Source organism: Tamandua tetradactyla, chromosome 7 (assembly GCF_023851605.1).
Source record: "Tamandua tetradactyla isolate mTamTet1 chromosome 7, mTamTet1.pri, whole genome shotgun sequence".
Taxonomy (NCBI): Eukaryota; Metazoa; Chordata; class Mammalia; order Pilosa; family Myrmecophagidae; genus Tamandua; species Tamandua tetradactyla.
Genome location: NC_135333.1, coordinates 78,602,808 through 78,630,235, shown reverse-complemented (window position 1 = coordinate 78,630,235; position 27,428 = coordinate 78,602,808). Strand labels below are relative to the sequence as shown.

Sequence of the window (27,428 nt, the reverse complement as noted above, 5' to 3'; positions counted from 1 at the left end):
CTGAAACATCTCCATAGCAGTGAATCTCTGGTAAACAAAAGAGGTGTCAATAAATAGGAAAACCAGTATCGCAAAAGCCCATTCATTCTTCATTTCTACAAGCCTGTATAGTTCAGCCTTCATCTTGAGGTTCAAAAATACATGTGTGTATTTAAAATAAAAGGAGAGAATCAGTGAGGCCACGAGGCCATTCTAATCAAACTGGCAGCAATCCAGTAAGGAGAGTCGACAGTTGCTTTCATCAATTTAACTGCAGCGATTTTTTTTCCCTTTTTAAGTTGGAGGTAGACAGAGTTATATAAAGCAGGCAGACTAGTTACTCAAGCACAGCAGGAAAAGACAGTGTAGGGGCTGTTCACACTTCAGTAGTCTTTGAGGATTGGCCATAAAACAGCACAATTATAATTTCTGATGTTTATACATGATACCCCTGTGCCCATTAGGGAAGGATAACCATGCATATACCGTAAAGCCATGCTTGTCTGGATTTACCTTTTCTGGCTAGAACTTGGCTATACAGTAGAGTAGAGAACTACAGACAGGAGGAGTCAAAACAACTGCCCTATAGTCCAAGGTAGCACCAGCAGGAGGTGGCTGCTAACAGAATGCTGGAGAAGAAAGACAATGAATGTATGGTTCCATCATCAACCCACACTAGAAACCTCATCACTAACCTGAACTCTGCCACTCCCTCAGCATACCACATCCAGAATAGTGAAGTTCTGTCATTCCTACCTCTTTAACCTTCATGTCTCCCAGATATACACCTTCTACTCTCATTTCTACGTTCTTAGTTTAGATCCTCATCAACTCTCACATGGACTATTGATAACAATTTTTCTAACTGGTTTTCCTGCCTCAATCACACAGCATCACACTGCTAACCAGTTGCAATGCAAAGATTCTAACTATATCTGCCTATTACACTGGAAGCCAAGCTATGACTCTATAGGAACAGGGTGAGGTGGGGGTGGGGGTAATGTAAAGGGGGTAGGAATAAGTAGGATGAGGTTATTTGCTGAGAAGAGGCCAAAAAAATCAATTAGCTGATATTAGCATACATGTTAATCATAGGAGCATTTCTGTCAATTAGGAAGTGCTGCATATAGATTTTTCCATATCATTCAGTTTGTGTCAGCAAGTCTGCTTGGCAATGTTTCCAAAGAGAGGTTCTAGCATAAGTTTATCTTTTTTTTTAAGGGAGAGGATATGGAAAACATAAATCCGCAATGAAATCAGTTATGAAATATTAAACCTCTGCTTCTTGGGAATGACACTAATCATAGTCTGGAAGGCAGCCCATCACATTTTAAAACTCCTCTTAAATCAATGATGTAGAAACTTTTCAGTTTAAGGGCTGCCCCAGCAACTTGTCAGCCACCCAAAGGCTGCATCTGATTTGCAGATAGATCCACAGATCCTCACTTTGTGAAATCAAACATGATCAAAATGAAGACGATCTGACTTGTACCTATCCTTTTCTTAGTAAAACTGGGATGAATTTTGCTTATTAGCTGAGGAAATGGTCCATATGATTAAATACAAAGTATTGCAAGACAGGAAAGCATCCCTTACTCTGTACTCTCATCTGGAGTACCCTTTGAATCCCTCGATTGAGCACTTCAAGTTTTTATTGAAATTCCTTGCTTGTTCCCTAAGGCTCTCCTGGGAAGAGATGTGTTCATTGTTTGTATCCCCTGCATTTAACACAGGACCCAGCACACAGTAATTATTCAATAAATGTTGAGAATGAAAAGGGCTGCACATCATCACCGGTGTAGTTTAGGAAACATGCAGATGCCTCAGTACTAGCCAGATGGGGACTGCCCAGGACGGAGGCCCAAACATAAGGATAAAAAGCTCACATCTGCTTTTGATGTTCTTTGTCCAAGAATGTGAACCACTGGTCTTGTGAGTGGTGGTAGTCTAAACTGGGGAATCAAAGACAGATTTGTCTTTTTTACAGTTTTTCTTTAAAAAGAAATTACTTATTTGGATCATTGCAGAGAGGCTACCAGAGTAGAGGTTACTCAAGTTGGTTCAACTTCTATATAAAGCCACAGTAGAAATTTATCCTATTTGCATTTTTTTTTAAAAAAGATACAAGTTATTCTGAAGGAGAAAATTCTGGAAGGAGTTCATTTAGTCACAAAACTAGTACATTCTAAAAAAGTCTCCTATTCCAAAATAAACTGAAGCTAAAATTACGTATAAAGTCATCACATCCAGTTGGCAAAGGATTAAAAGACTTTTTTTGGGTTTCCATTCAGCAGAAATCAAGAGATTGGTTTTAAAAGATGCCTTCTTAGAAATGGAAAGTCTCATTAAAAGACACACACATGCACACATTACCTTTCTCTCCAATGATGTTTTAAAAAAAAATCCTTTGAGATAATTTGCAGCTAAACAAGCAACTGGAAATGAAAAGAAAATCCAAACTCATTTTTAAAAACACCTCATACGCATTTTTCCTTTTAACTTCACATGTTTCAAAAACTACGTATTATTTTTCGAAAAGCTGACAAAAGCCAGCATATACACTCAGCTTAACAGTCTTCCAAAGAGCACATCCAACTGCCATAAAACGCAAAAATGGATATTTAATTCAAGAGCTATATAACGTCTAGCTACCTTTTCCCTGCTGTTTCACAGCATTTCATTATTTTGTTTAATAAGTTCATCTCCTCGAGAATTTTCTCTTCACCTCATATTATTAAAAGTAATAAGTTTTTCTGGACCGGGGGTTTCCCAACAGAAAAACCAATTTATGTGTGTCCTTCAATAATGACAGGAAAAGATTATTTCCCATTATATTGCATACTTTTCATATCACCACCAGAGCTTATCATTCAATAAATGTTACTCTGCAATTCTTTCCATTCCTCAAGGAAGTTTAATTTCTGCATTAACCTGTTTTCACTGGCCAACGCCTTGCCAGAAAGACTCTGTGTTGCAGCAGAATTAGTTTGTTAAAGAACCCATTTAGGAGTCTCTTGTCAGTGATAAAATTATCTCCAGTTAATAAAAGGCCATAAAATCAGTTTACATCTTGATCACACATACTTACTCCCACACTCACACTCACTTTATATTAATTGCACATTTTTCTCCATGAATGTGTTCTTTTGTAATGAAAGGTAAATTAAACATTTATCTTAATAAAGGCAGTGCATTCACATCTTCTGCATATAAAGACAGTTATCGTGGCTCTGTAACTACTATTATAAATAACATTATCTTTACTATGAATAAAGATTTGCTGACACTAACAAACCTTCTTTCCAGTTTTCCAGAAGAAATCTCTAATGGCCCGTAGCATTACTATAGCTACTGGGAAGGTGGCATTTACAGCTTCTTTTCCAGTAGAGGTCTTAATAAAATCTGATCCTATAACAAAAGGAAGAAAAACTCCATGTTAATTAAAAACCTGTCTTTAATACTTTTGAACCAGTAAAAGAAATGAGCTGTGTAATTTTTTCATGAAGAACATAACTTTATTTTTCATAAATTACTTGAAAAACTACAAACAAATATATCTCATTACTATAATCCTGTTCATACATTTTTTTTTTCTCCTCATTATCCGATCAATTAAATTAGGCACCAAAGGGATTCTCACTGACCTCTAGGTCAAGTGAGACCCATACTCAAGTTAAATTATTTAATGTAAAACTGAGATGAATAAAAATCAATTTTATGTCCTGTGCTTAATAGCATATACCATTGCACTTAACTACATAACTGGAGGGCTTACTCAGTTTCCTCTCATTTTGTCATGCTTGGTAGACAGCAGATAAAAGCACAGTACAGTTGGGATGACATAAGAAGAATCACCATCAGCTGACTTCTGATGCATCTTTCATTAATGATAGAATTATGTCCTTCAAGCAGATCAGGATTTTCATGGAAGATCCAATGCTATTTCGTACCTTGCAAAAATTTTAAATAACTTCCTGCATCTCAAATATGTCTTAAACCTATTGATGTAGTTTAACAGGATAGCACAAGGACACAGGAAATGATAAAGATAATAATAGTTAAGACTCACTGAGTACCACAGGCTTTACAAGTATTAACTCAGTCAATCCTCCTAACAAGAGTAGGAGGTAAGTACTGTCATGCTTTCCATTTTTAAAACAGAAATTGAGGTAAAGAGAAGTTAAGTAAATCACATATTAAGTGGGGGAGGTGGAATTCTAATGGAAGCAAGTTAGCTTAACCAATATCATGGTGGCTCCCAGAAACTAAGTAGGGTTACAGAGTCAGAGAGGCAAATAGAGAAACCATCTTTCATGTGGTTTCCTAGCTCCATTACTCAGAAGTGTGGACCATGCACAAGCAGCATGAGCACCACCTAACACCTGTTAAAAGTGCAGACTCGCAAGCCTATACCAGGCCAACTGAATCTGCTCATAGACAAAGATGTGCAAATTCACAGCCCTACAACACTGAATCCATGGACCCATACCTTACTTCTGAGATTCTCCCCGGGACCGCCGAAGAAGTAGATGATAGAAGTGGAAGAAAGAAGTGGCCAAAATGTTCGCCTTGGAAAAGCTAGTTCCACAACTATTCTGCAGATTGAAAAGTTTATACTGATACACCTCTGCTAAGTGCACTCTGTCAGAGGCACTGTGGAAAATATAAAAACAAATAATTCACAGCTCTTGCCCTCAAAGCACACACACTCTAGGAGCAGGTGGAAATGAAACATGTACTCTCCTGGGTGATCACCTGAGAAGTTTAAGATCTGAAATTCACCTTGTAAATTCCACCTCCATATCTTCCTCCTTTGTAAAACAAGTCTGAAAATTCTTGTTTCATAGTGTTACACAAGTTATCAAAAGAAACAATCTTCATGAAAGCACTTTGAGAACTGTTAAGTGTTACACAAATATAAATAAAGCAAAGCTCTAGGTAGGGCTGCAATCTGTATAAATACTGTGGGAGCTCTGATGTATCAGGGTTGGTCATTAGAAGCTGCCTTTTCCTTAGGTCAGGAGGCCCATTGAGAGAAATGCAGACAGGCCTGACATGAATGCATTCATTCAACAAATATTTACTGGGTACCTACAAAGTGCCAGACTCTGATCCAGATGTTGGCAATAGACCAGAAAGTAAAACAGACAAAGTTCCTCCACCTGTGAGTACATGTTTTACAGGTAAAAGACAATAAACAAATAAACAGAATTCACAATGAGACCAAGATATATTTTCCTCTTATGTGACATTATCTTCTGATTCACCAGGTTTTTGGCTTTTACATTGGATATTATCTAATTTCTGAGCATCTCAGAAGAGAAAAATACTGAGAAAAACGTACCAAGACTACATACCTCAAAAAGGTATGGCCACTTAAAAATCAGATCATCTAATGTTAACTAAAAGAGTTGTGCTCCTTTAGAAGAGCATGGAGGCAGGGTAAGAAACTTGGCTCCTGCCACTTGCAACCCATTTACTTAATTGTTCATGTCTAGTCTCCATGTATAGTGGTATCAGGCATATTAACCCTTACCTCCAAGGAAAGCAACTTTATTAATTAGAGTACAGTTCTTATGTGCTGTTTCTTTTGTCTTTAGTCTTACAGACTCCTCTCACTTCTGAAGTTACTTAGGTTGCCACCATGTTCCCCTATCCATTTCAGTGAGGTCGTTTCATACATATATTTGTAATAGAGTTAGATTCTTATGTTACAGCCTGTACTGTATCCTAGGATGCCCTGACCTTGGAATAATTTTTTTTAATTTGCATACATTAAAGTTGACAACTTGTGACCTTTCTGTGGATTTCCCAAGTGCATAGTATCATGTATTCATCATCATAGTACTTTACAGAATAGTTCTACCACCCTAAAAATCCCCTGTGCTTCACCTATCCATGCCCTCTCTCCCCTTGCCCTGACAACCACTGATCTTCTTATTGTCTCTGCAGTTTCTCCTTTTCTGAACTTCATATAAATGAAACCATATAGCCTTTTAGACTGGCTCTTTTCAGTTAGCAATATGCGTATAAGGTCCATCCATGTGTTATCAATTAATTAGCACATTTCTTCTTACCTGTGAATAATATTCATTGTATGGATGTTTCAGTGTTTTTCTCCATTTACCTGTTGAAGGGTATCCTGGTTGCTTCCAGTATGGGGCAACTATAAATAAAACTATAAACATTTGCATGTAGGATTTTGTGTAGACAAAGGTTTTCAAATCAGTTGTACCTAAATGCATTTCATTTGCTGAACCTATCATAACACTAGATATACCCCTGTAAGAAACTGCCAAACTGTCCTCCAGTGTGGTTGTATCAGCAACAACTGAGGGTTCCTTTTGTTCTGTACCCTTGTCAGCACTTGATATTGTCAGTTGTTTCGGGTTTTTATTTTTTGATATTGGCCATTCTAATAGGTATCTCCATAGCTCCTGTACATATTTTTGTTAGATTTATAGGTACCTCCTTTTTTTGGATGTTAATTTAAATAGCAGTTTTTTAAAATTTCAAATTCCAACTGCTCATTGCTGGTATGTAGGAAAGCAATTAATTGCCTTTTATGTATTAACCTTGGATCATGTGATCTTGGTAAACCTGCTTGTAGTTCCAGGATTTTGTTTATTCTTTGGGATTTTCACATAAGACTCTCATGTCATCTGCAAACAAAGAAAGGTTTATATCTTTCTTTCTGTTTTAGTTTTCTGTGATGGTTATAGCAAATTACCACAGACTTGGTGACATAAAACCACAGAAATTTATTCTCTTGTAGTTCTGGAGGTCACAAGTCTGAAATCTAGCTGCCAGCAGGGCCATACTCCTTTTGGAGGCTCTAAAAAAGAATTTATTTCTTGCTTCTTCCAGCTTCTGGTGGTGGCCCACATTCCTTGGCCGCATCACTCCAGTCTCTGCCTCTGGTTTCACATCACCCTTTCCTTTGTGTGTGTGTCTAACCTCCCTCTGTCTCTGTGCAACGGCACTCAGGGTGGTATTTAGGGACCATGCAGATAATCCAGCATAATATCCTCGTTTCAAGATCCCTAATGACATCTGCAAAGACCCTTTTTACCAAATAAGGTAACATTCACAGGTTCTGGGGATTAGAATGTGGACACAACTTTGGGGGCCATTACTAGCCCACTACTTTCTCATCTGTACACATTTTGTTTCCGTTTCTTGTCTTAGTGCACTAGCTAGGACTTCCAGTACAATGCTGAATAAGAGTGGTGAGAGAGAATAGCCTTGCCTTGTTCCTGACCCCAGGTGGAATGCATCCAGTTTCTCACCACTAAGTATGGTAGCTATAAATTTTTTGTAGCTGTTTTTATCAAGGTAAGGATATTCCCTCCTAGTCCTAGTTTGCTGAAAGTTTTTATCATGAAGGGGTGTTGAGATTTGTCAAATGCCTTTTCCACATCAACTGATATTTTCAAATGAGTTTTCTTTCTCATCTGTTGATGTGGTGAAAGACATTACACCAAACCAGTCTTCCATACCTGGAATAAATCCCACTTGGTCATGGTACATAAAATTTTTCTGTGTATATTGCTGGATTCAGCTTACTACCACTTTGTTAAGGATCTTTCCATCTATGCTCATGAGAGATAATGCTCTATAATTTTCCTTTTTTGTAATGTGAGAGAAACAGAATAATTTTTTTCCTTAAATGTATGGTAGAATTCATATGAGAAACTGTGTTAGGCCAGACAGTTCTACTTCCAGAAGGTTATAATTATTGATTCAATTACTTTAATAGTTTGTGGTCTTCAAGGTACTTATCTATGTTACCTACGTTATCAAATTGGTGGACACAGCATTATTGTTCACAGTATTCCTTTATTACCCTTTTAATGTCTATGCGAACCATAATGACAGCCCCGTTTCATTTCTGATCGGTAATTTGTGACTTCTCTATTTTCTTGGTTAGCCTGGCTAGACGTTTGTCAATTTTTTTGATGTTTTCAAAGGCATATCAGTATGGTGTTTTGTTTATTTTCTCTATCATTTTCCTCTTTTTTTCCAATTTCATTGATTTGTTTTAATTTTTACTATTATTTATTTTCTTCTGCTTGCTTTAGGCTTAAATTGCTCTTTTTTCTCTAATTTGTGAAAGAAAAGCCTAGATTATTGACTTTGGATGCTTCTTTACCAATATATACATCTAATCTACAAATTTCCTTCTAAACGTGGCTTTCCTTGCATTCCATAAATTTTGACGAGTTACATTTTCATGTTGTTCAAAATATTTTGAAAATATTTTCTATACATTAATAATTTTTAAATATTTTAAATATATATATTAAAACGTTAACTACTTTTTCTCTTTTTTAAAAAAATATTTTCTTCTCTCAAAATTTCTTCATTGACCCAATAACTATTTAGAAGTGTGTTATTTGGGGATTTTTCCTCCTATCTTTCTGTTAATGATTTCTAGTTTAAATTCACTGAAGTTTGAAAACATACTTTGCATGATTCTATTAAAAATTTTTAAGGAGTGCTTTATGATCCAGAATGTGGTCTATATTGGTAAATGTTCCATGTGAACTTGAAAAGAATATATATATTGTTGTTGGATCAAGTATTCTATAAATGTTAATTGGATTCAGTTAATTGATGATGCTGTTCAATTCAAGTGTATGCTTACTGACAATCTACCTGTTTGAGCTATTCATTACTGAAAGAAAGGTCTTGGAGTCTCCAACTACAATAACTGATTGACCTAACAATTTTTCCTCAAGCATTTTGACGCTCCTTTGTTAGGTGCATACATGTTTAGAATTATATTTCCATGGCAAATTGACCCCTTTATTAATATGTAATGCCATTCCTTATCCCTGATAATGTTCCCTGCTCTGAAGTCTGCTTTGTCAGAAATTAATATAGCTATTCCATCTTTCCTTTCATAAGTGTTAGGACAGTATATCTTTCTCCATACCTTTACTTTCATCCTGAGTCTTTATTTAAAATGTGCTCATACAGATAATATATAGCTGGGTCTTGCTTTTCGACAATCTCTGCCTTTTAATTAGTGTACTTAGACCATTAACAGTTACAGTGATTAGTGATGTAAGTGCATTAAGAGCTACCACGTTTGTAACTTTTCTATTTGTTGAATTTTTTTTCTTTATTTTTTTTACACCTCTTTTTCTGCCATCTCTAGTCTTAATTGAGCACTTTATATGATACCATTCTCTCCTCTCTCAGCATACTGATTATACTTTTGTTTATACTTTTGTATATACTCCCTACAGTCTTCAATATACATTTTAAACTAATTTAAGTCCAGCTTCAAATAACATTATAACATTACATAGGTAGTGCAAGTACCTTAAAAGCAGAGTGTTCCAAATTCCTACCTCACATCCCTTATAACAATGCTGCTATTCTTTTCATTTATCCACAATTATAATCACCCAATACATTAATATTATTACTTGAAATAGTTATCTCTTAGATCAATTAAGAATAAGAAAACTAAAAAAAATTATTTTACCTTCATTTATTCTTTTTTCTGACACTCTTTCTTTATGTTGATCTGAATTTCTGACCTAAATCATTTTCTTTTGTGAAGACTTCTTTTAACGTTTCTTACAGGGCAGGTTGCTGATAATGAATTCCCTCAATTTTTGTTTGTCTGAGGAAGTTTTATTTCTCCTTCATTTTTTTAAAGCTTATTATTATTATTATTTACTTATCTTTTAACATGGGCAGGCACCGGGAACCAAACCGGGGTCTCCAGCATGGCAGGCGAGAACTCTGCCACTGAGCCACTGTTACCTTCATTTTTGAAGGATAATTGCACTGGAGATAGAAGTCTAGATAGGTAGTGTTTTTTTTGCCTTTCAATATTTTAAGGATTTCACTCTACCCTCTTCTTGCTGGCATGGTTTGTAATGATAATTCCACTGTAAGTTTTTCCTTGTTCTTCTATAGGTATACTGTTTTATTTCTCTGGCTTCTTTCAAGATTTTTTCTTTATCTCTTGTAGTCTTAGTTAGAATAAGATATACCTAAGTATAATTTCATATACAATGACTGGTTAGAATATGATATATCTAAGTACGATTTTATATATCATGATTGGTGTTTTCTGAGTATCCTGGATCTATGATTTGTGTCTCTCATTAGGCTTGGAAAATTATAAGCCATTATTACTACAAATACTTCTTATGCTCCAGATCTCTTTCTTCTGGTATTGCAATTATGCACGAGTTACGCTTTTTGAATTTGTCCCCCAGTTCTTGGATGGTCCGTCTGTTTCTTCATTCTTTTTCCTCTTTACATTTCAGTGTGCGATGATTTCACTGATCTATCTTCAAGCTCACTGAGTCCTTCCTTGGCCATGTCCAGCCTACTGAGGAACCCATCCAAGGAATTCTTCATTTGTGTTATAGCATTTTTGATTCCTAGCATTTCCTTTTGATTCTTTCTTTGAGTTTTCATCTATCTACTTACATTACCCATCATTTTTGCATGTTGTCTAACTTTTCCATTGGAGCCTTTAACATTCTAATAATACTTATTTAAAATTCTCCATACTTGAATCTGGTTCTGACACTTGCTTTTGTCTCTTCTGACTGTTTAACTGTTTTCTTTCCTTGTCTTTAGTATGGTTTGTAATTTTTTTAAACCTTTATTGGGAAGTAAGAAGTGAGTATAAACAGATATTTAGTAAGAGGATTTATGTAAATCTGCCTAGGAGCTGAACTGTGTTTAATGTTTGCTGTCGCTGTAGATGCCAGAGTCTTCTAATTCCTCTAGGGTTCTTGTCTTTGTTTCCCCTTTTAACTACAGATTCCCCTGACTACTCTTACTCAGAGAGAGGTAGACTTGCAGGCCTTTCCATTTTAATGTCCTGTAACTATACTGGAGTCCCATTGGTGTGGAGGCCATGTATGGGGGAAAGTGACGTTCTATAATCCATGATTAAATCTTTGTCTTTTTGTGGTCTGCTGGGCTGGGCTGTAACCTTCACAGGTATGTCTTAGCTTTTTTCCTCTCCCTTTGTGAGAAAAACCAGAGGGGCTTAGAGTGAGATAAATACCATTTGCTCAAGTAGGATAAGGATCTGGTAAAGTCTTTTCCCCTCTACAATAGGACTCTGTTAATGGGGAATTCCCTGGGCATATTTCACAATGATTCTCCTTCTCCTTCCCCTGCCAGAGACTTTTCCTCAGCTTCTTACCATGAGAACTTGGTAGGGTTCCTGTGGAAAAAGCTCACAAAAGTGTAGGAGCCACTCTTAGCCCCCAGTAATTTGTCAAAGTTACCTTTCAAATGTTTGTACCATTACGGGCTGTAGCAGCTCCTAGTCCAGGTAAACAGAACTCTGCTGTGACTCTGTGGATCCGCCTGTCTCTCCAGATTTTGTGGTGACAATTTGCCCTGAGACCTCGGTTCTTTGAAGGGCTCAAGAAAAGTCATTGATTTTTAGTTTATTCAGCCTTTTCTTATTTTAAGGATGGGAATGATGACTTTAAAGCTCTTTTTATGTAGGAGCTGAAACCCTAAGTCCCTAAAACTGTAAAGGCCAGCCATGCCTTTAAAAGCCTAGAAACCAGAAGTAGTAGAAGTAAAAATTCTATATGCTATTTGAGGTGTTTTGAACATATGCCAAGTAAGTATGATGGTCAATGAGAAGTGGAAGGGTTCAGAGAGACCCACTTTGGCTAATGATACAGAAAGTCCTCATGGAATACGTGGAATTTGTGACAGACCTTAAAGGAGGGATACAGCTTAAAGACGAGAGAGCAAATGGAAGAACATCACCACCAGAAGAAAAACCAAAAACGTAGAATATTCCAAGGCATAGCCAAGCAGTAATAAACAGATCCATCTAAGAAATCTGTGGGACGGCACAGAGTGGGGAGCAATATGCAGGGGGGTGTAAATGAATGTATATTTTAGAACATGTGATTGCAAAGGTCACTTAGGAAAATATTTTCATAGAGTCTCGAACCTGCAAACATTGTTTGGGCTCTGTCCTTTAGGTAACATGAGGTCTGATAACATGAAATCAGTGTATTAAGATGTCAAATTTGGTGACTATTGGATGGGTAGGGGAAGGGAAAGTGAGAGTCAGTGACCATGAAAGAGATGAAAATAGCAGTTCAAGCATGCATGGCTATTTCTTTAAATCCAGGCATAAGACCTAGTTTCAGTTATACAAAGTACTTTAGAAAGTACATTACTATTTTACTACTGTCAAAAGAACAATGGGTTTTCCAATGGGACTAAGTAGGCATACGCTTTTGTTTTAATACTGTTTTCCTTGCCCCTCTATGATAGTGATTCAATATCACCTTAGAGATATAATGCTACACTGTGAACTATCAACATCACAGGGCTCTATAGATTCTTCTCAGAGCTCATGCAAATCCAACATTAAGCAAGCTTACCTCTGAAAAACCTTATGGGAAAATATATCACAATTTAAAAAGCTATCCATAAAAAGTTCTTTCATCAGTGCCCACAATTTCCATGAAACGACTAAACTAGGAGATGAAAGGCCTGAAAAAGTCAAAAGTAGCACATTAAATAGACTAGTATTCAACTGTGATTAGTTGGAGTTAAAATTAATAATAAACTTATAGTATTGTATTAATTTTTTTATTTTCCTAATTTGATAGCTCTAGCACAATGCTTTTTTTTTTGTGGTCTAAAGCAACTCAAAGCTTTTCTAAGGCCTATAATTACAAGTCTCCACGGTACAGTTTCATTAAAAACTTTCATTAAACAACAGCTGCCCTTGTATATGGTCTTCTAATCAATTTGGTCAAACAGAATGACTTCTAATCAGCTGTTGATAAAAATAGAAGATGAAATTTTAATTCTAATAGATTAACCACAAACTCAAGACAGTCTTCAAAATCCATCTAGCTCTATTCTCCAGTGGATTTAATGACTATTCAGCAACTCATTACTAAATAGAACAAGATGAACATTTTCCAGTTCATTAAAGAAATGTACTATGTATTTTTGCATTGTCCTCATGATTCGTTACAGGGAGTCTTAATTACAAGATAATGGATAATGGTTATTAAATGCAGACTGCAGTAATGAAGCTCTATTCATTTGCGAACCTCAGAGACTGCAAAGAGAGGAAAATAAAATTACTAGCTTCAAAAGATTAACGGATCAAATTATTATTCAATTTTGAAAATCTCATTCAGACTTCACAGAAACAAGATGAGATTAAAAACTAGTATTAAGACCAAAGTAGTACATTTAAAAAAATAATATCTTAAGGCTATTACTGCATAATCAGCTTCAGATGTGATTATTAGAAAAACACATTGCTAACAATGGGAAAACATACATTTTTATTTCCTGGACAAATCTCATTTACGATATAGGAAGTTACTAGTAGGAATCTTATAGAGTCTTGGGTGAATGTGGAAGATATATGCTACTATGCTACAAAAGAGCAGCACAATGGAAGGTATTATTAACATTTTATACTTCACTAATGAAAAATAGGATTTAAAATCAACTGCTGCTTGAGAAAGCTTGTCATTAAGTGGAATTCAGACCAACCCTATAATAAGGGCTTCTGGGCACATTATTCATTAGCACCATGTTTTCTATTGCTCTCTAAGAAACTGCCCATTAAAGTTAGCAAGAGAGTTTTGTATAGCAATTCCGGTAATTCTGACACTAATTCATACTTGCAATCTGCAACGGGACTTTTTTTTTTTAACCAACAGAGCATACAGAAATACAAAGTCCCAGATTAAAACATGTTCTTTGATATTGTATTCTCTCAGAATAATTTGGGGTGAGAAATAAAGGTCCAGTGTTATAGTTGAAGAAGTGGCCAGAGCAAAGATGGAAGAGAAAGCCTCTATGGAGATATCGATTCAGTGCTAAGGCTGAATCTGGAGGTCATTATACCACAAAGACGCACTTACATGATCTGGAGGGTAACAGCTAACCATGTGAGAAACGAGGAAATGTTCTCTGAGAGGTCAAAAGAATAAGAAAGAAAGGAAAAAAACAAAAACAAAAACAAAATAAAACCCCCAACACCTACTCTTGCATTTTTTTTTTTTTAAATCTGAATAGTGAGCCCTGGAAATACTCTTAAGTCAGTCTGTCTGGTCCATTATGTGAACAAGGCATCATAATTAAGCAGTAAGGCATGTTCAAGCAGGATGGCAATCAGAAAGCAATCACAATCTCGGGGCTAGAAAATATCTCAACTACCTCAAGAGTAAGATTAGCTCATGGCAACCACATTCCTTGCAGTTACCTTCCCCTCAATAAAAATACAGATGTGGCCTTTTACAATAATGTAAAGCAGTGTGATTCAAATGGAATACAAGGTAGGGACCCTGACCACACAAACCTTGGAAACTGACAGCGATGTCCTTGTGAGAATATGTGAAACAATTATGCTAACCACACAAAAATATGTAGAACTGCTTGACACAAACAAGAGTCCTTGAGTTATGACTACTATGCCATAATTTCCCTTTCACTTTTAAAATTTAGGGTATTCCCATTAAGTTTTGGAATTAAAGCAACATTGGAGAAGAGTTGCCAATTGATGCCAAAAACTTCTATTTTGAGTAGATTTAAACTGTTTATTCTTCCAAACAGCTCTAAAATTTGTTTTTGCAAATGGGGAGAACAAAAAGGATTATTTAATTCAAATGCTTGCATTTGGATTATCAGCATTTGGACCAAGAGTTAGAAACAGCAGCAAAATGTTCCCTAAACTTAGCTTTAAATCTTCTCTAATTTTTAACATTGTATTAGTGCCCCTAAGGATGTTTACAAATGTCTACAGAAAGTTAGTTCAAATATGGGATCTCAAGAATAATGCTGTACTTCTACTTGCCCCCCAATTCCTTCCCTGTTCTGAGTGAGGTTGTCAAGGAAGAAGAGTTAGAAGTAACTGAGACTTGTAATTAAAACCAAACATTCTGGAATCAGATAACAGTGATGATTGCACAACTTCATGAATATACTAAAAATTACCAATCTGAATATGTTAAGGAGTGTACTTTACAGTATGCAACTTAGATTTCAAAAAATACAAAAGGTGTGTTCATGGGGAAAAAAAAGAGAAAAAAGGAAACCACCTAGCAAAACTAATTCTAAATAAGCTTATCAGTTAGCTGAATAAAAAAAAAAGAGTCTAGTAAATAGCTAGTAATCATGTGTACAATCACTCCCTTTCCTGAACACGTCTGCAGGTCACCTAGTTTTTTTCTGTGTTTTTCTATTAGCCCCTAAATATAACATCATATTTGAAGCCTCATCCCTAATCATCAAACTTTAGCTACTCATTGGTTTTAAAAAAAAAAACGGCGATCTACTTTGTGTGACTAGATATCTTAAAATACCTTACTATGTAAATAAGGTTAACCAAATGAATGGCACTCACATTCAAAGCATTAAACTACACAAAGCATGACTTTTGAAGAGAAATGCTTCAACACATTTATAATTATGGTTCCTTAAACATATTTTTAAACAGTGGCTCCAACAGTGGTAATTTCAAGTTGGCCAAGGAAAGAGGAATTTTGGTTAAAAGGTCTTTTAGGACCGGTTCAATGATGCCACCGGTAGTTGCTGACTCTACCCTATGAAGGGGTTTATCTAGGGCTGACTATCGGATACGGTAGTCTCTAGCCATACATGGCTAGAAACGTGCATAGTCCAAACTGAGAGGTGCTGTAAGTGTAAAATAAACACAGGGTTTTGAAGACGTAGTACAAAAAACAGGATGCAAATATCTCTCTAGGAATTTTGTATTGATTACACATTGGAATAATATTGTGGCTATACTAGTTTAAATAAAATCTATTCTTATAATTACTTTCATGTGTTTCATTACTTTATTAATAATGTGGCTACTAAGAAAATTTAAAATTACACATTTCTATGAGATCTGGACTAGGGTTTCAGCAGGACAGCAAAATGTGTAATTTTTTTTTTCTTGCATCGGCAGGCACCAGGAATCGAACCTGGGTCTCTGGCATGGCAGGCGAGAACTCTGCCACTGAGACATCAAGGCCCGCCCCCAAGTTTATCAATTTTTAAAAACCAACTTCCTTTAAACTTTGGTTTAAAATTCATTCAGAAAAAAAAAAGGGGGGGGGGGTGTTTATTCTGCCTACAGGTAGAGTAAGAACGCCCTGCTCCTGGGACAGCATCTCTCTTATCCAAACATTTCAGCTCTAACCTCAAATATGAATACTTCACTCAGCAAAACAAAAGCTCTCTAATTAACTGGGCCCAATCTCCTTCAGTGACAGAGAATATCTGTTTAGGGAACAAAAGAGCATGTCTCTAGAATGTCTCATGCCCAATCCCAATCACATACAGTAAGAAGAATTCTAGTAAATACCACTTTCTCTGTCTTGAATATTTTCAATGGAATCAAGGCCCCCCAGAAATGAGCACCCTTGGGAAATGCCTAGCTGGAGCTGGCCTTGCTTTCAAACACACAGGAGTGACTGAAAACTACACTTATAAATGCATGGCTGTGTATGACTTGTGCTCAGGGATCTGTACTCAATCCAGCCCCCCTGTTTCTCGACCTTTTGACCAACATCTACTCAAACTAATATTTACCAAGCATCTACTGTGTGCTAGAACTGTTCTAGAAATTGGGGACACAGCAGTGAACAAGACAAGGCATTTCATTGTGGAACTCTCTATACTGTTAGAGGTGACACTGAGTCAATTACATAAATGATATTTGTTTTTTCTTGGTCTGGCCATCTAAAAGAAAAAATCTTTATCTGACAGCTTTATAACATTACCCTTTTATTTTCTAGAGAACCAGTGGCATGGCTGAGAAGAAAAAACAAAAAGATTGATGACAATTAGGACTGTGCCCCCCATGAAAAGGATATGCAAGAAATACATACAGGCATTGCTACTATAGAGGTATAACAGTTTGAGTAAAATATTAAAATGTCAGACTCAATATAAAATGAAAACATCTATCTATAAACCAAATAACCAAAGCCAAATGCCTCAAAATCAAAACGCCTTTCTTTTTGCTAGTCCCTATAGCTGAACTTACTGATATGGGGATTTGCTATGTTAAGCAAATGTCCTCTATTGATAGAGTAGTTTTAAAGCCATCTTATCTTAAAATGACATAATCGTATCTAACATTCTTTTTTTTTCCCCCTCACATTTGCTGGGAGGGAAGAGGGAGATGGAACCTCAATACAAGGTAAAATATGATTTGGTATCACTATACTCTGGCAAAGAGTAAAATGAAGATACATTTTAACAAAATAACAAGTTAGATATGCTTTAAACAACTGAATTTCATTTTGATTGTGCTTTCTATTGTCACTAGCCAGTTTGGAATATATAGTATATATTAACATTAAAAGTCAGGTATGCTTGTGTGGAATCTATTAACTTCAGAGAAAATTACTCAAATTGAAGAAATAGCTGCTTAAAATGGATTTAGAAATACATTTTACTCAACAAAGCAAGCTAGAAAATTAGGCTACTTTATCAGGATTAGAAAGTGCTATGAATTTTAAACACAAAGCTTTTAAAAACAATGCAGAGCATATTTGAGATTATCATACCTCAATGTCATCATAAATTTTTTTTCCAACAATTGATGATAAGTGCGTAGAGTTACTTTTCACAGTGACCTGCCTTTCATAAAGGAAGTTGTGTTAATTCTTCTGCGTGGAGTTTTATCTCCAGGAGTTTGTTTCACTGTACCTGGAGGCTCAGATGCTTCCCATTAACAGATCTATAGATGGGTGAACCTTGAAAAGGCTCTGAATGGAAAGCATTTACCATGTGGAGCTCTCAGGTTGGACATCTGGGTTACTGCAGTTACCACTTACCAAGCACTTAGAAAGACAATGCTGCTTCTCTACTGCTGTTCACAAACAATTTTCGAGTTAAAATTTCCATCTCTATTTTTCTACCAGTTAGGCCTTCATTTTTTATCTTTATTCCTTTTCATTAAGCTATCATCAGAGACCTTGATTCCTCAACAAAAGAGGTGTATGCTGGCAAAGAAGAAAATCACAGAGTCCAAAAACTATTGAGCTATGGTGAAGGGTACAACCAGAAAGGGTCACCACAAACTTTTGCTAGGTCATATTGTGCACCATTGAGATGTTAATCATTAACAAATTCCTAAAAACATATGAGGCAAGGAGAGAGGAGGGAAAAAGAAACTTGCGAACTGGACAGGACGAATGGTTCTGACTCGGACTTTGCAAAAGTCGTGTATTAAAACTGAACATGGCTCCACGTTGCATTTTAACTAAAATGCATCTAGGATCTCCCTGAATGACACTTTTTCCTCTATTGCTTTTTGAACGAATATGTGTGCTCATACGCTCTTCCCCCATAGCAGAAAGGCAATGAGTTCCTTTTCTGAAGAAACAGAAATTACATACGACCCTACCATAATAATGTATATTTCAGACAAATAGCTTATTGTACATACTTAATACAGAGGCTTTATCTGTCTCTCATAGAACATTCCATTGCAAAAATAATAGGTTTGATTAAAAGGTCATTTATTTTAGCTGCCCCCCAAAAAACAAAACAGAATACAAATAGTTTCTTAACACATTTACCGTCAAAGTTAGGTGGTAAACCTACCTTCCTTTTAAACAAGCATTTAAAATTTTTGATACATATGAAATGTTTTTCATACTGCTGTCTAATTGCTTTGAGCTGGTATTTATTTATTCCCCCTAAAATACATGTTAGAGTCCTCTATGTTGTAGATATAATTTCTCCTAGGTATCTCTGGAGAGTTATTAAATGTCAAACTCCAAAATGATTACATGGGTAACTTAAAAATGTAAAACCTCAGTGAAGAAAAAATTTCAGCTGTTAATTTGATACCAAAAATGGAAAATGGAATTCACAACGATAACCTATAAGGTAAAAAGGCATTTAGAAAACTGGGTTAGAGACAGGTAACAGGCATCAGCTTAAGATGGAGATATACTTAGTTGTACTTGGTCACAAATATGTATCACACATTTACTCTTAAGGAGAAGGTTTTCTGGGTTGATTTAGTCTAATTTTAAAAATTTAATACACAGAAACTAAAACGCACAAAAATTTAAGTATAAAGAGCTCATAAGTATTGCAATTACCTGTCCATCCCAGGTAAGACTGGTTTGATCATCACATTCTTCAATTCAAAATCCTCAACTTTAAAGAATAAAGTTCTAGCATTTCCAGTCCCTAGGATCTTTTGGAACAATATTCCATTGTTCCCTTCTACCATTCACCCTAAGGAATCTTAGACTACAGATCATTCTGATGATGATGACAATAAATAAAAAACAACAACAGCAACAGTAACAGTAACTGGAGTAGAAGTAATAGGGCTCCCTTTCTGAGAATTCATGAGGTGACTGGCTCCAGCTAAACAATTTACACATCTTCTTTCATTTAGTCCTCACAGTATCTTAAAAGGCAGATTTGTCTAATTATCCCTTATTTACCAATAAACAAAAGGATTTACAGAGATCAAAGAACTTGGCTAAGACAGCTGCTTATAAGCACCATTAGCAGAATTTGAATTCAGGTTTTTCAAACTCAAAGCCCAAGCTTTTAACCACCATCTTGCCTCCTAAACCAGACTACTTATTGTTTTGCAGAAACATGCTCTATCTTATCAACCTTGTTCTTTCATCCATTCTCTCATTGTCAAAATCCTACCTAGCCAAGTTCAGTTGTTTCCTTCCAAGTAGCACTGCCTTTGCTTTTGCCTACTTTCAATACAAACATGATGGCAGGAGCTACAGCAGCCCTTTTTCATCATGAGAGAAATGCCAAGACAAATACCAGTCCTGATGTTGAGAATGAACCAACAGCAGCAAATGGCTACACCTCCAGACTTTTGTTAGGCGAGAAAAATAAGTCCTTTTTTATCTAAGCTGTTGTAGTCAAGTTCTGTGTTACTTGCAGTCATACTCAATCCTAACTGATACACAGTCCCTAGACTATTTACTTAGCTCTGCTGACCTAAAAATCCAGTGGTACTTTACATCTGTTAATTTCCCATGAGCATGACACTTTGCAACCATGGACACAAAGTGCCACCCACTTCAGGTACACTCTGTCCTTCCTAACTGAGACCTTTGAGACATTATCAGCTAGGCCTGTCCATAACTCTAATGCTCCACTCCATCTACATTGGTAAATCAGACAGAAGAGCCAGACTCAATGGAATAAACTGCTGAAGGAAAAGTAGCAAGTGAAAAGGGATCTGAGAAAACTGCTCAAGAATTATTAAAGCTAAAAGTGAGAAGCTACAGAATAGCAGATTTCTATTGGAAAAGTGATCAACTGAGAGACCAAAAAATTAAGCATCTATACACCAATCTGCCTGAACAAGCTATTGAAGAATCAGCAAGAAGGGAACTGTTTTATCAATAACCATGAAAATATAAAGAGCTTTAGCAATAATAGAAATCAAGGAAGAACCTAAGATACAATTCTTAAAAAGCCAGAGAAGACACTGGGTCCTAACAAGCTGAGAAACCTCTCTGTGTCATCCCCCACTTCCCAGCCTGTGGAAGTACACACCCTTTGAGGGCTGTGGCTAGCTCATTCATCATTATATGGACCACATCGCACCCTCCCCGTTCAGGTATAAACTCAATAAATATTTGTTAAAACCTAAATGAATCCAGTACTAGGCAAGCTTTAATAAAACATAATGGCTACAATGAACATAACTGACATAACTGCACTCTTCAACAATTCCACAGCTGCAATTGCTTACTTGTATAAATAAATGGGTTTTTATTTAATTATACACCACTTGCCATGTGCCAGGCACTGTTCTAAGAGCTCTATAAATAACCTGATAAATCTTAAAAATAAAGTAGTTACATGACAGTTCAGGCTCCTACTGAACCTCTCTTGCTGAGAAAGTCTGGGAGTAAAACAAGGAAAAGACGTAAAACAAGGGGAAAAAAAGTCCTTGAGGGAAGCACAGGCTTACAGCCCAGGCTCTGGGGACCCTTTCTTGACCGCCCCACCACGAATACTTGTGAATAACTACTATGTTCTACAGTATGTGCTTAGCAATGATAAATGACTGGAAACTGCTCCATGTTGAGAAAGAGTCAGACAAAATGTGCTGCGTACTGTGTACAAAATGTTGCCGAGGAGAGGGAGAGTTCGCAGGTACAGTCAGAATACAATCGCAGACTTGGAACCCACGAGGAAACGAACAAATGCGGTTTCTGTCCTCACACGGCAGAGTTGAAGGGCCGTGGTATTGAGGGATGACAATTTAGTTCCAGCACACTACGTTAGGGTTGTTGGTAAAGCTGTGTTTTGATTTTCCCACAGCTCCTTACTCATTGGCAGCCATGCAAGAGCTAAGTGACCACACTCCCTGGTCATAGCTAACAGTGGCTGGGGTGGATACACGACTCCAGAGCAGCCAATCCAGGGGCCAGCCAGTGGCCTGTGAGAGAAACTTGCACAAAAGCTCTGCCCAAAAGGAAAGAATGTGGATGGTGGTGCCAAATCATTCTCAGAAATGTGAACTAGATATCAAAGGAGTTACACTATTGGTCCTGGGGTCAGAAGCTGAAAGACAGAGAGATGTCAGTCTGCAAATGCCTTGGGATAGCAGAAGCCCAAAGGAAAGGGAGTGAAAAGAGAGGGGAACTAAAGATAGCAGGAAAAGGAGAAATGGCAAGCTTAATAGCAAGGACTGGGCAAGGATCAACTGATGCTAGGATTTCTTAGAGTTTCTAGAAGTCCTGCAGAATACTAGAGATTTAGCTGCATGCTTGCAGTCTTTCCATGATCTCAGGATCTAGTTCCTGGGGTCCTTATTTGTAGAGTATCATTAAAAGAAATTTCCTATTAATTAATGTAACCCAAGTCTCCTTTTCATAACCAAAAAGGTCTAATAAAAACCTAACATATTTTAGTCTTCTCCATACATCACATAAGTTATCTGTGTAGACGAAAGAAAACAAATTCCCTCCCATTCTTTCTTCCTTTGATGTGGTTTCTATAGTTCTAATAACCCTTAGATCAATTTAACTACTTTCCACAAGGGTTTTCTACCTATCCTGGATTGCCTTAAAGAGTTCTGATTCTGGTTGGACAAATGTCCTTACTATTTTTTCTTTTTTGGTTAATGAAAATATTTTTGGATGTGGAATGCATAAAAAGAAAGAACATTTTAATCTTTTAAACTTCTAAACTGTCTTTTAGCAAAACTTAATTGAAACTCTAAAGGACATGAAACCAAACAGTTGCTCTGTTTCTTCTTTATCTAGTTATTCACAGATTCTAATTCTTAAAATAGGTTCATAAATCCCATTAAATTATCAAAAGTTTTCCAACTCCTTAGTCTAAGAAACACAGATATGCAGATGATCTCAAATCAATGGTTCTTAACCTTGATACTCCCAAGATATGACTATCTTAAAAAAAAAAGTGGAATTTTCATAAGTTCTTACAAAAAACTAATAAATATAACCTATCTTAACTTTTGAAATAAGGATATAACAAAGAACAAAAACCCCATTACATCATTTGTCAGTATGCAAAGATACATTTGCGAATGTTCCTGTCCAAACGTACAATTTGATAAAGTGATTATTAATAAAATTTAGGAAAGTGGCAGCCCTTTTCTTTCATCTTATGTCAGAAAATACTGGATTTCCCTTTTTCTTCACTAGTTATTCTTCAATTTTTCTCAAAGCATTAGAAGAAATAGAAAATTGTGGTATTTTAAAAGCTATCTTTAAGGATTCCAGGCAGACTGAAACTTCAAAATTTATGAACCAAAGGATAAAAACAAGATTTGGTGGGAGAACAAGGTTGCTAGGGAAGAGTTAAGACTTTTTGGCTTGGTTTTATGCTATGCTATTTTCTGCAGTAGTTCCCTTTGTCTTACGTAGGGTGTGCAGGGGATACTACGTGTGTTTTTTCTTTATATTTATGTCTATTTTGAATACTTGGTTTTAGACTCAGATTTTAAATGATCTGTATTCAGATGTTAGATGCCTACATAGATGTATCTACTTGCATCTTTGTACCTTTAATTATTAGATTGAGCAGTTCTCCAACTAGAAATGGATTGTGTTCCAAATGTTTGTGAATGCATGGCTGGCTGGAAATTCAAATGTGCTTTCCCATATAAAAAATATTACATGTGGCGGGAAGCCCCAGGCCAATCCAGAAAAGTAGCTTTTACCTTACGTTACCTAATCTATAGTCCTACTAACTTCCCCTAAACATTCTGTTCAGCAATAATTTCTTATGAAATGAAGGAAGATCAGGATACCTCTGCTTGTCTATCTCCACAACCCACTGCTTCTATCATCTGTCAGGCTGTGGATGGGGTGGGTTGCTCTGAGCTTTAAATTCCCAACAGGAGCCTGCATTTGGACAAGAAATCTCAAGACAGGAAGACAGAGAAGGACTGGGTATCCAGGTTTTGGGGTGAGGGGTGGTGATGACTTATGAAGTTGGGAGTTTCTCAGCCATAAACCACTAGAATTTCCTGTCACTCTGAGCCTAGTCCCTGTGAATCTTACCCCCTGGCACATTCCACCAACCACATACTCACCTGCTTTTCCTCCATCAGCCCGAGAGCCTACTTCCCTCTCCATAGTCACTCAGCAGTTGTTTTTAGCTGATGTCCATTCCACAATGATATAGAAATATAATCTCACAACTTCTCTCCTACCTAAAACAAGCATCCCGTCCTTTAGGCAAGCATATCAAGTTATAACAGCAAAATGAGTAAGAGGGCTCTTCTCTACACTCTAGTTTTGTTTTCCTCATTTAAAACCTTAAAAAATATATTAAAAAAAAAAGACATTACCTGCATAGGTGATACGGGTGAGTCTTGAGAAGTTCCAAGACTGAGGTTATGTTACTAATATTTGGGGCAAATCCAAACTTGAGATCTCCAGGGTGTCTTACCACAGAACTGGGGCAAGGAAATGAGGACAGATAGAGAGAGAAGGAAGGAGGGTGCAGCCAAGAGAGGAGGAGTAGGCTCAGGAGAGTGACACCACAGGGGAAGGAGAGCACAGTGGTTGGTATCCCCCCCACAGCACTATCCTGTTCAGGAGAAGGTGTTGTTTCAGGGGATGGTAAGGGCACAGTCCTAGTTCCTGGGTGGTAGGTCTTGAGTAAGAGACATTGTTTAAGTCAGGCTTATACACGTTGGGTCCCATCTGGGATTTCCTTCTATACCTGTAATTTCTTTAAGCAGTGATTTAGAGTTGGAGAACAACCTTGCTGTTATAAAGTGCCTGGAAACCATTATCCTAATTTTATCCGATTGGACCTATTTGGGGCACTAAGGAAAGTATAACTTTGGTTGAAAAGTCCACACTGGGATTTTCTTTCCAAGCTCCCAAAGTGCCTGAACCCTTAACGAAGTCCCTGACCCAATGCTCCCCCACTCAGTGTGCCAGGCTCTTCTGACACTGGGGTACAGGAAACAGAGCATTCATTCATTCTTAATATTCCCCAACTCATTACCTCGACCTCCTCAGAAAATTCTTCCTTTAATACCACTTACTCTATTCGTCCTTCCTAATTTGCATTTTCCCTCCACTCTATCTTAACACTGTCAATGCCATTTAATAGACGTAATTTCAGCTGTCCGTCTCTCCCTGTTTGAGACCACGAATCTCCTTCTGGTCTCTGTGTGGGTCATTCTTTTACTCTGAGTTAAAAGTCTTGAATAAAAATTGAACTTTTCCACTCTAACCCTAAAAGGAAAAACCAAAGAAAATAGTAGAAAGAGGCAGGTTTAACTGAAAAGTATCCTCAGCTATAAGGAGGTATCTGATCACCTCACGGGAGGCTGCATTTCATAAAGCAAAGCAGGAAGAAATTAAGTATCAGCTATTCCTGGTGTGCGCTTATGGACAGAAATGAAAATGAGAAATACACTTCAAAAATAATTTCGGCAGAAAAATATATTTAATAACTGTACAATTTAGAAAATTCCATCTATAATGAAAATGTCACAAAGCAGTTTTAAGGATTTTTATTTTATGTTTTATAAGGCATTAAAATAACGCATACTATAAAATGAGAAGGCAGAAGAAAATTTGCTTTTTAACTGTCTAACTTCTCTAATCTGCAGTCCTAGTCAAAAACTTTACCACCTGATGGATACAACTGTAAGAAACATTATAAACTCAGAGGTAATTTATACGGTGGTTCTTTTTATTAAAAAATAAACAGGAATGTTTTAATTATTCAGTAGAATGTTAATATCAAACCAGTGTGATAGCAGCTAACATTCTACAAACAGTCTTTTGCTAGCTTTGTGTAACATGGATGATCTAATTCTTTCCAATTTCATTGACTATTCAGTGCCTCCTCTGTCGTCCCTACCCAATTTGCAGCTTTGTAACACAGAAAACTTACTTTCGATGCCCCAGTTGGTGATAAATTTTTTACAAAAAGCATACTATAACACTTATTCTTGGGTCACCAGCAAAGCAAAGCACCACCCAGATAATTCAAGTAAAAGCATGAATTTCCTTTTCCTCCTGAATCACTAAAACAACTGCACTGGTTCTCCATTTTGCTTTATATGCCTTGTCTTGCTGCTTTTTTCTAAACAGAAAAATAGCCTCTTGGACTTAATCAGATTTCCTTAAAAAGGTTCAAAAATGTTTTCCTTGTTACAAAAACAGAAAAGTGAAGGAAAAGTGGTAAGATTATGTCATGTTCTATAATAAAATGAACAGGTGAGTTCTTAGGAAGTGAAGCAGAGGCTCCAGTTCCTGGGCTGGGGGAAAAAAAAATCTTTGCTTCTCTTGAATTCCCTTTCTTGGCGAATGGCACATTATAATCTGATTTTATCCTCTCCCTCATCTGCGCAGCCTATCATCATTCATCAGATACTACTGATTCTGCCTGCTTCATATTTCCTACTTCGGTACGCTCTTCTCCATCCCCACCACACAGGTCTTCAGCAGGGCTAAACTGTAAGAACTCCCTAAGTGGCTCTCTGTGTCCAGCGTAGACAGTACCGCCCCGAGAATATGTCCCTAAAATGAAAATTTGATCATTGCTCCACTACTACACAGATGGTGTCCGGAGAAGAGCTCCATGGCTAATGATCTTTATTCTCAGTGCCTGGCACATAGAAGACTTCAATAAATCCTGATGAAGGAACGCATAAAGGGATAAATGAAAAAAAAAAAAAAAGATGGATGAACTGCCCACTCAGTCATTCACTCATTCCTCAGGTGAAAAACTTTCAAAGGTTTTTTTTACCCCAAAAAAACAATCAAACTTCTTCAGTATCGGATTAAGCCCTGGCCTAGCTACCAGCTTCCTCTCTCACCTCTCCTGCCATTTCTCCCTTTACCATCCACCTCAATCATACCAGATTTCTCACCATAATAATGTTCTTTTCTGCCTCTGTGTTTCAAAAAGCCCATGTCTCTTGGCCTGTGTGCTGGTTTGAAAGGATTATGTACCCTAGAAAAGTCATGTTTTAATCCTGATCCATTTTGTGGAGGCAGCCGTTTCTTTTAATCCCTATTCAGCACCGAAGGTTGGAAACTTGATTAGATTGTCTCCACAGCAATGTGACGCACCCAACTGAGGGCATTAACCTTGGATAAGAGGGAGATGTGACTCCACCCATTCCAGGTGGGTCCTGATTCATTTACTGGAATCCTTTAAAAGAGGAAACACTTTGGAGAGAGCCACAAGAGAGCCATGAGGACCATGAGAGCCCACGTGGCCAGAGACCTTTGGAAATGAAGAAGAAAACACCCCTGGGGGTGCTTCATGAAACAAGAAGCCCAGAGAGAAAGCTAGCAGACGTTGCCATGTTTGCCAAGTGCCTTTCCAGTTGAGAGAGAAACCCTGAATGTCACTGGCCTTCTTGAACCAAGGTCTCTTTTCCTGGATAGCGTAGATTGGACATTTCTATAGCTTTGCTTTAATTGGACATTTTTACAGCTGTAGAACTATAAACTTGCAACTTAATAAATTCCCCTTTTAAAAGCTGTTCTGTATCTGTATATGGCATTCCAGTAGCTAGCGAACCAGAACACCGTGAAGTGCCCTTCCTCTACACCTGCACCCAATGGCACCAATACACGAGCCGCTTGCAGTGCAAACCCTTCTAGGACTCCTCCAAAGCAGACGGGCCACGTTCCCGTAGTGCTGGACAGAGTCTCCATGGCTCTTAGGTTCCCAACAGCGCAAATCATGAACCCCAAGTTTCACTGCCTCACCAGATTAAGAGAGATTATCAAGTTTTAAAGGGTGGGGGCTCTTATTTGTTTTTCTCTCTCCTTTCATTCTTCTTTCCCCTCTCCAATGCCCAGAATAATGTCTAATAAATACCTGCTGGGCAAGTCTTTTCGTGGGAAAGAAATATCCCTGTGTGTTTCTAGGCAGAAAACCCTGTCCCTGCTCCTGCTGACTGGCCTCCTTCCCTCTCCCCC

The 27,428-nt window shown here is 37.1% G+C and overlaps 1 protein-coding gene across 2 annotated transcripts in view; it reads right to left on the bottom strand.

Moving 5' to 3' along the window:
- Window positions 1-27,428, bottom strand: part of DERA (deoxyribose-phosphate aldolase) — a 120,941-nt gene that overhangs the window by 1,331 nt on the left and 92,182 nt on the right. For both annotated transcript variants that reach the window (XM_077170212.1, XM_077170213.1), the window contains one exon: window positions 3,275-3,387. In XM_077170212.1, the coding sequence (XP_077026327.1) occupies window positions 3,275-3,387 (113 nt within the window). The remainder of the gene's footprint in view (window positions 1-3,274; window positions 3,388-27,428) is intronic.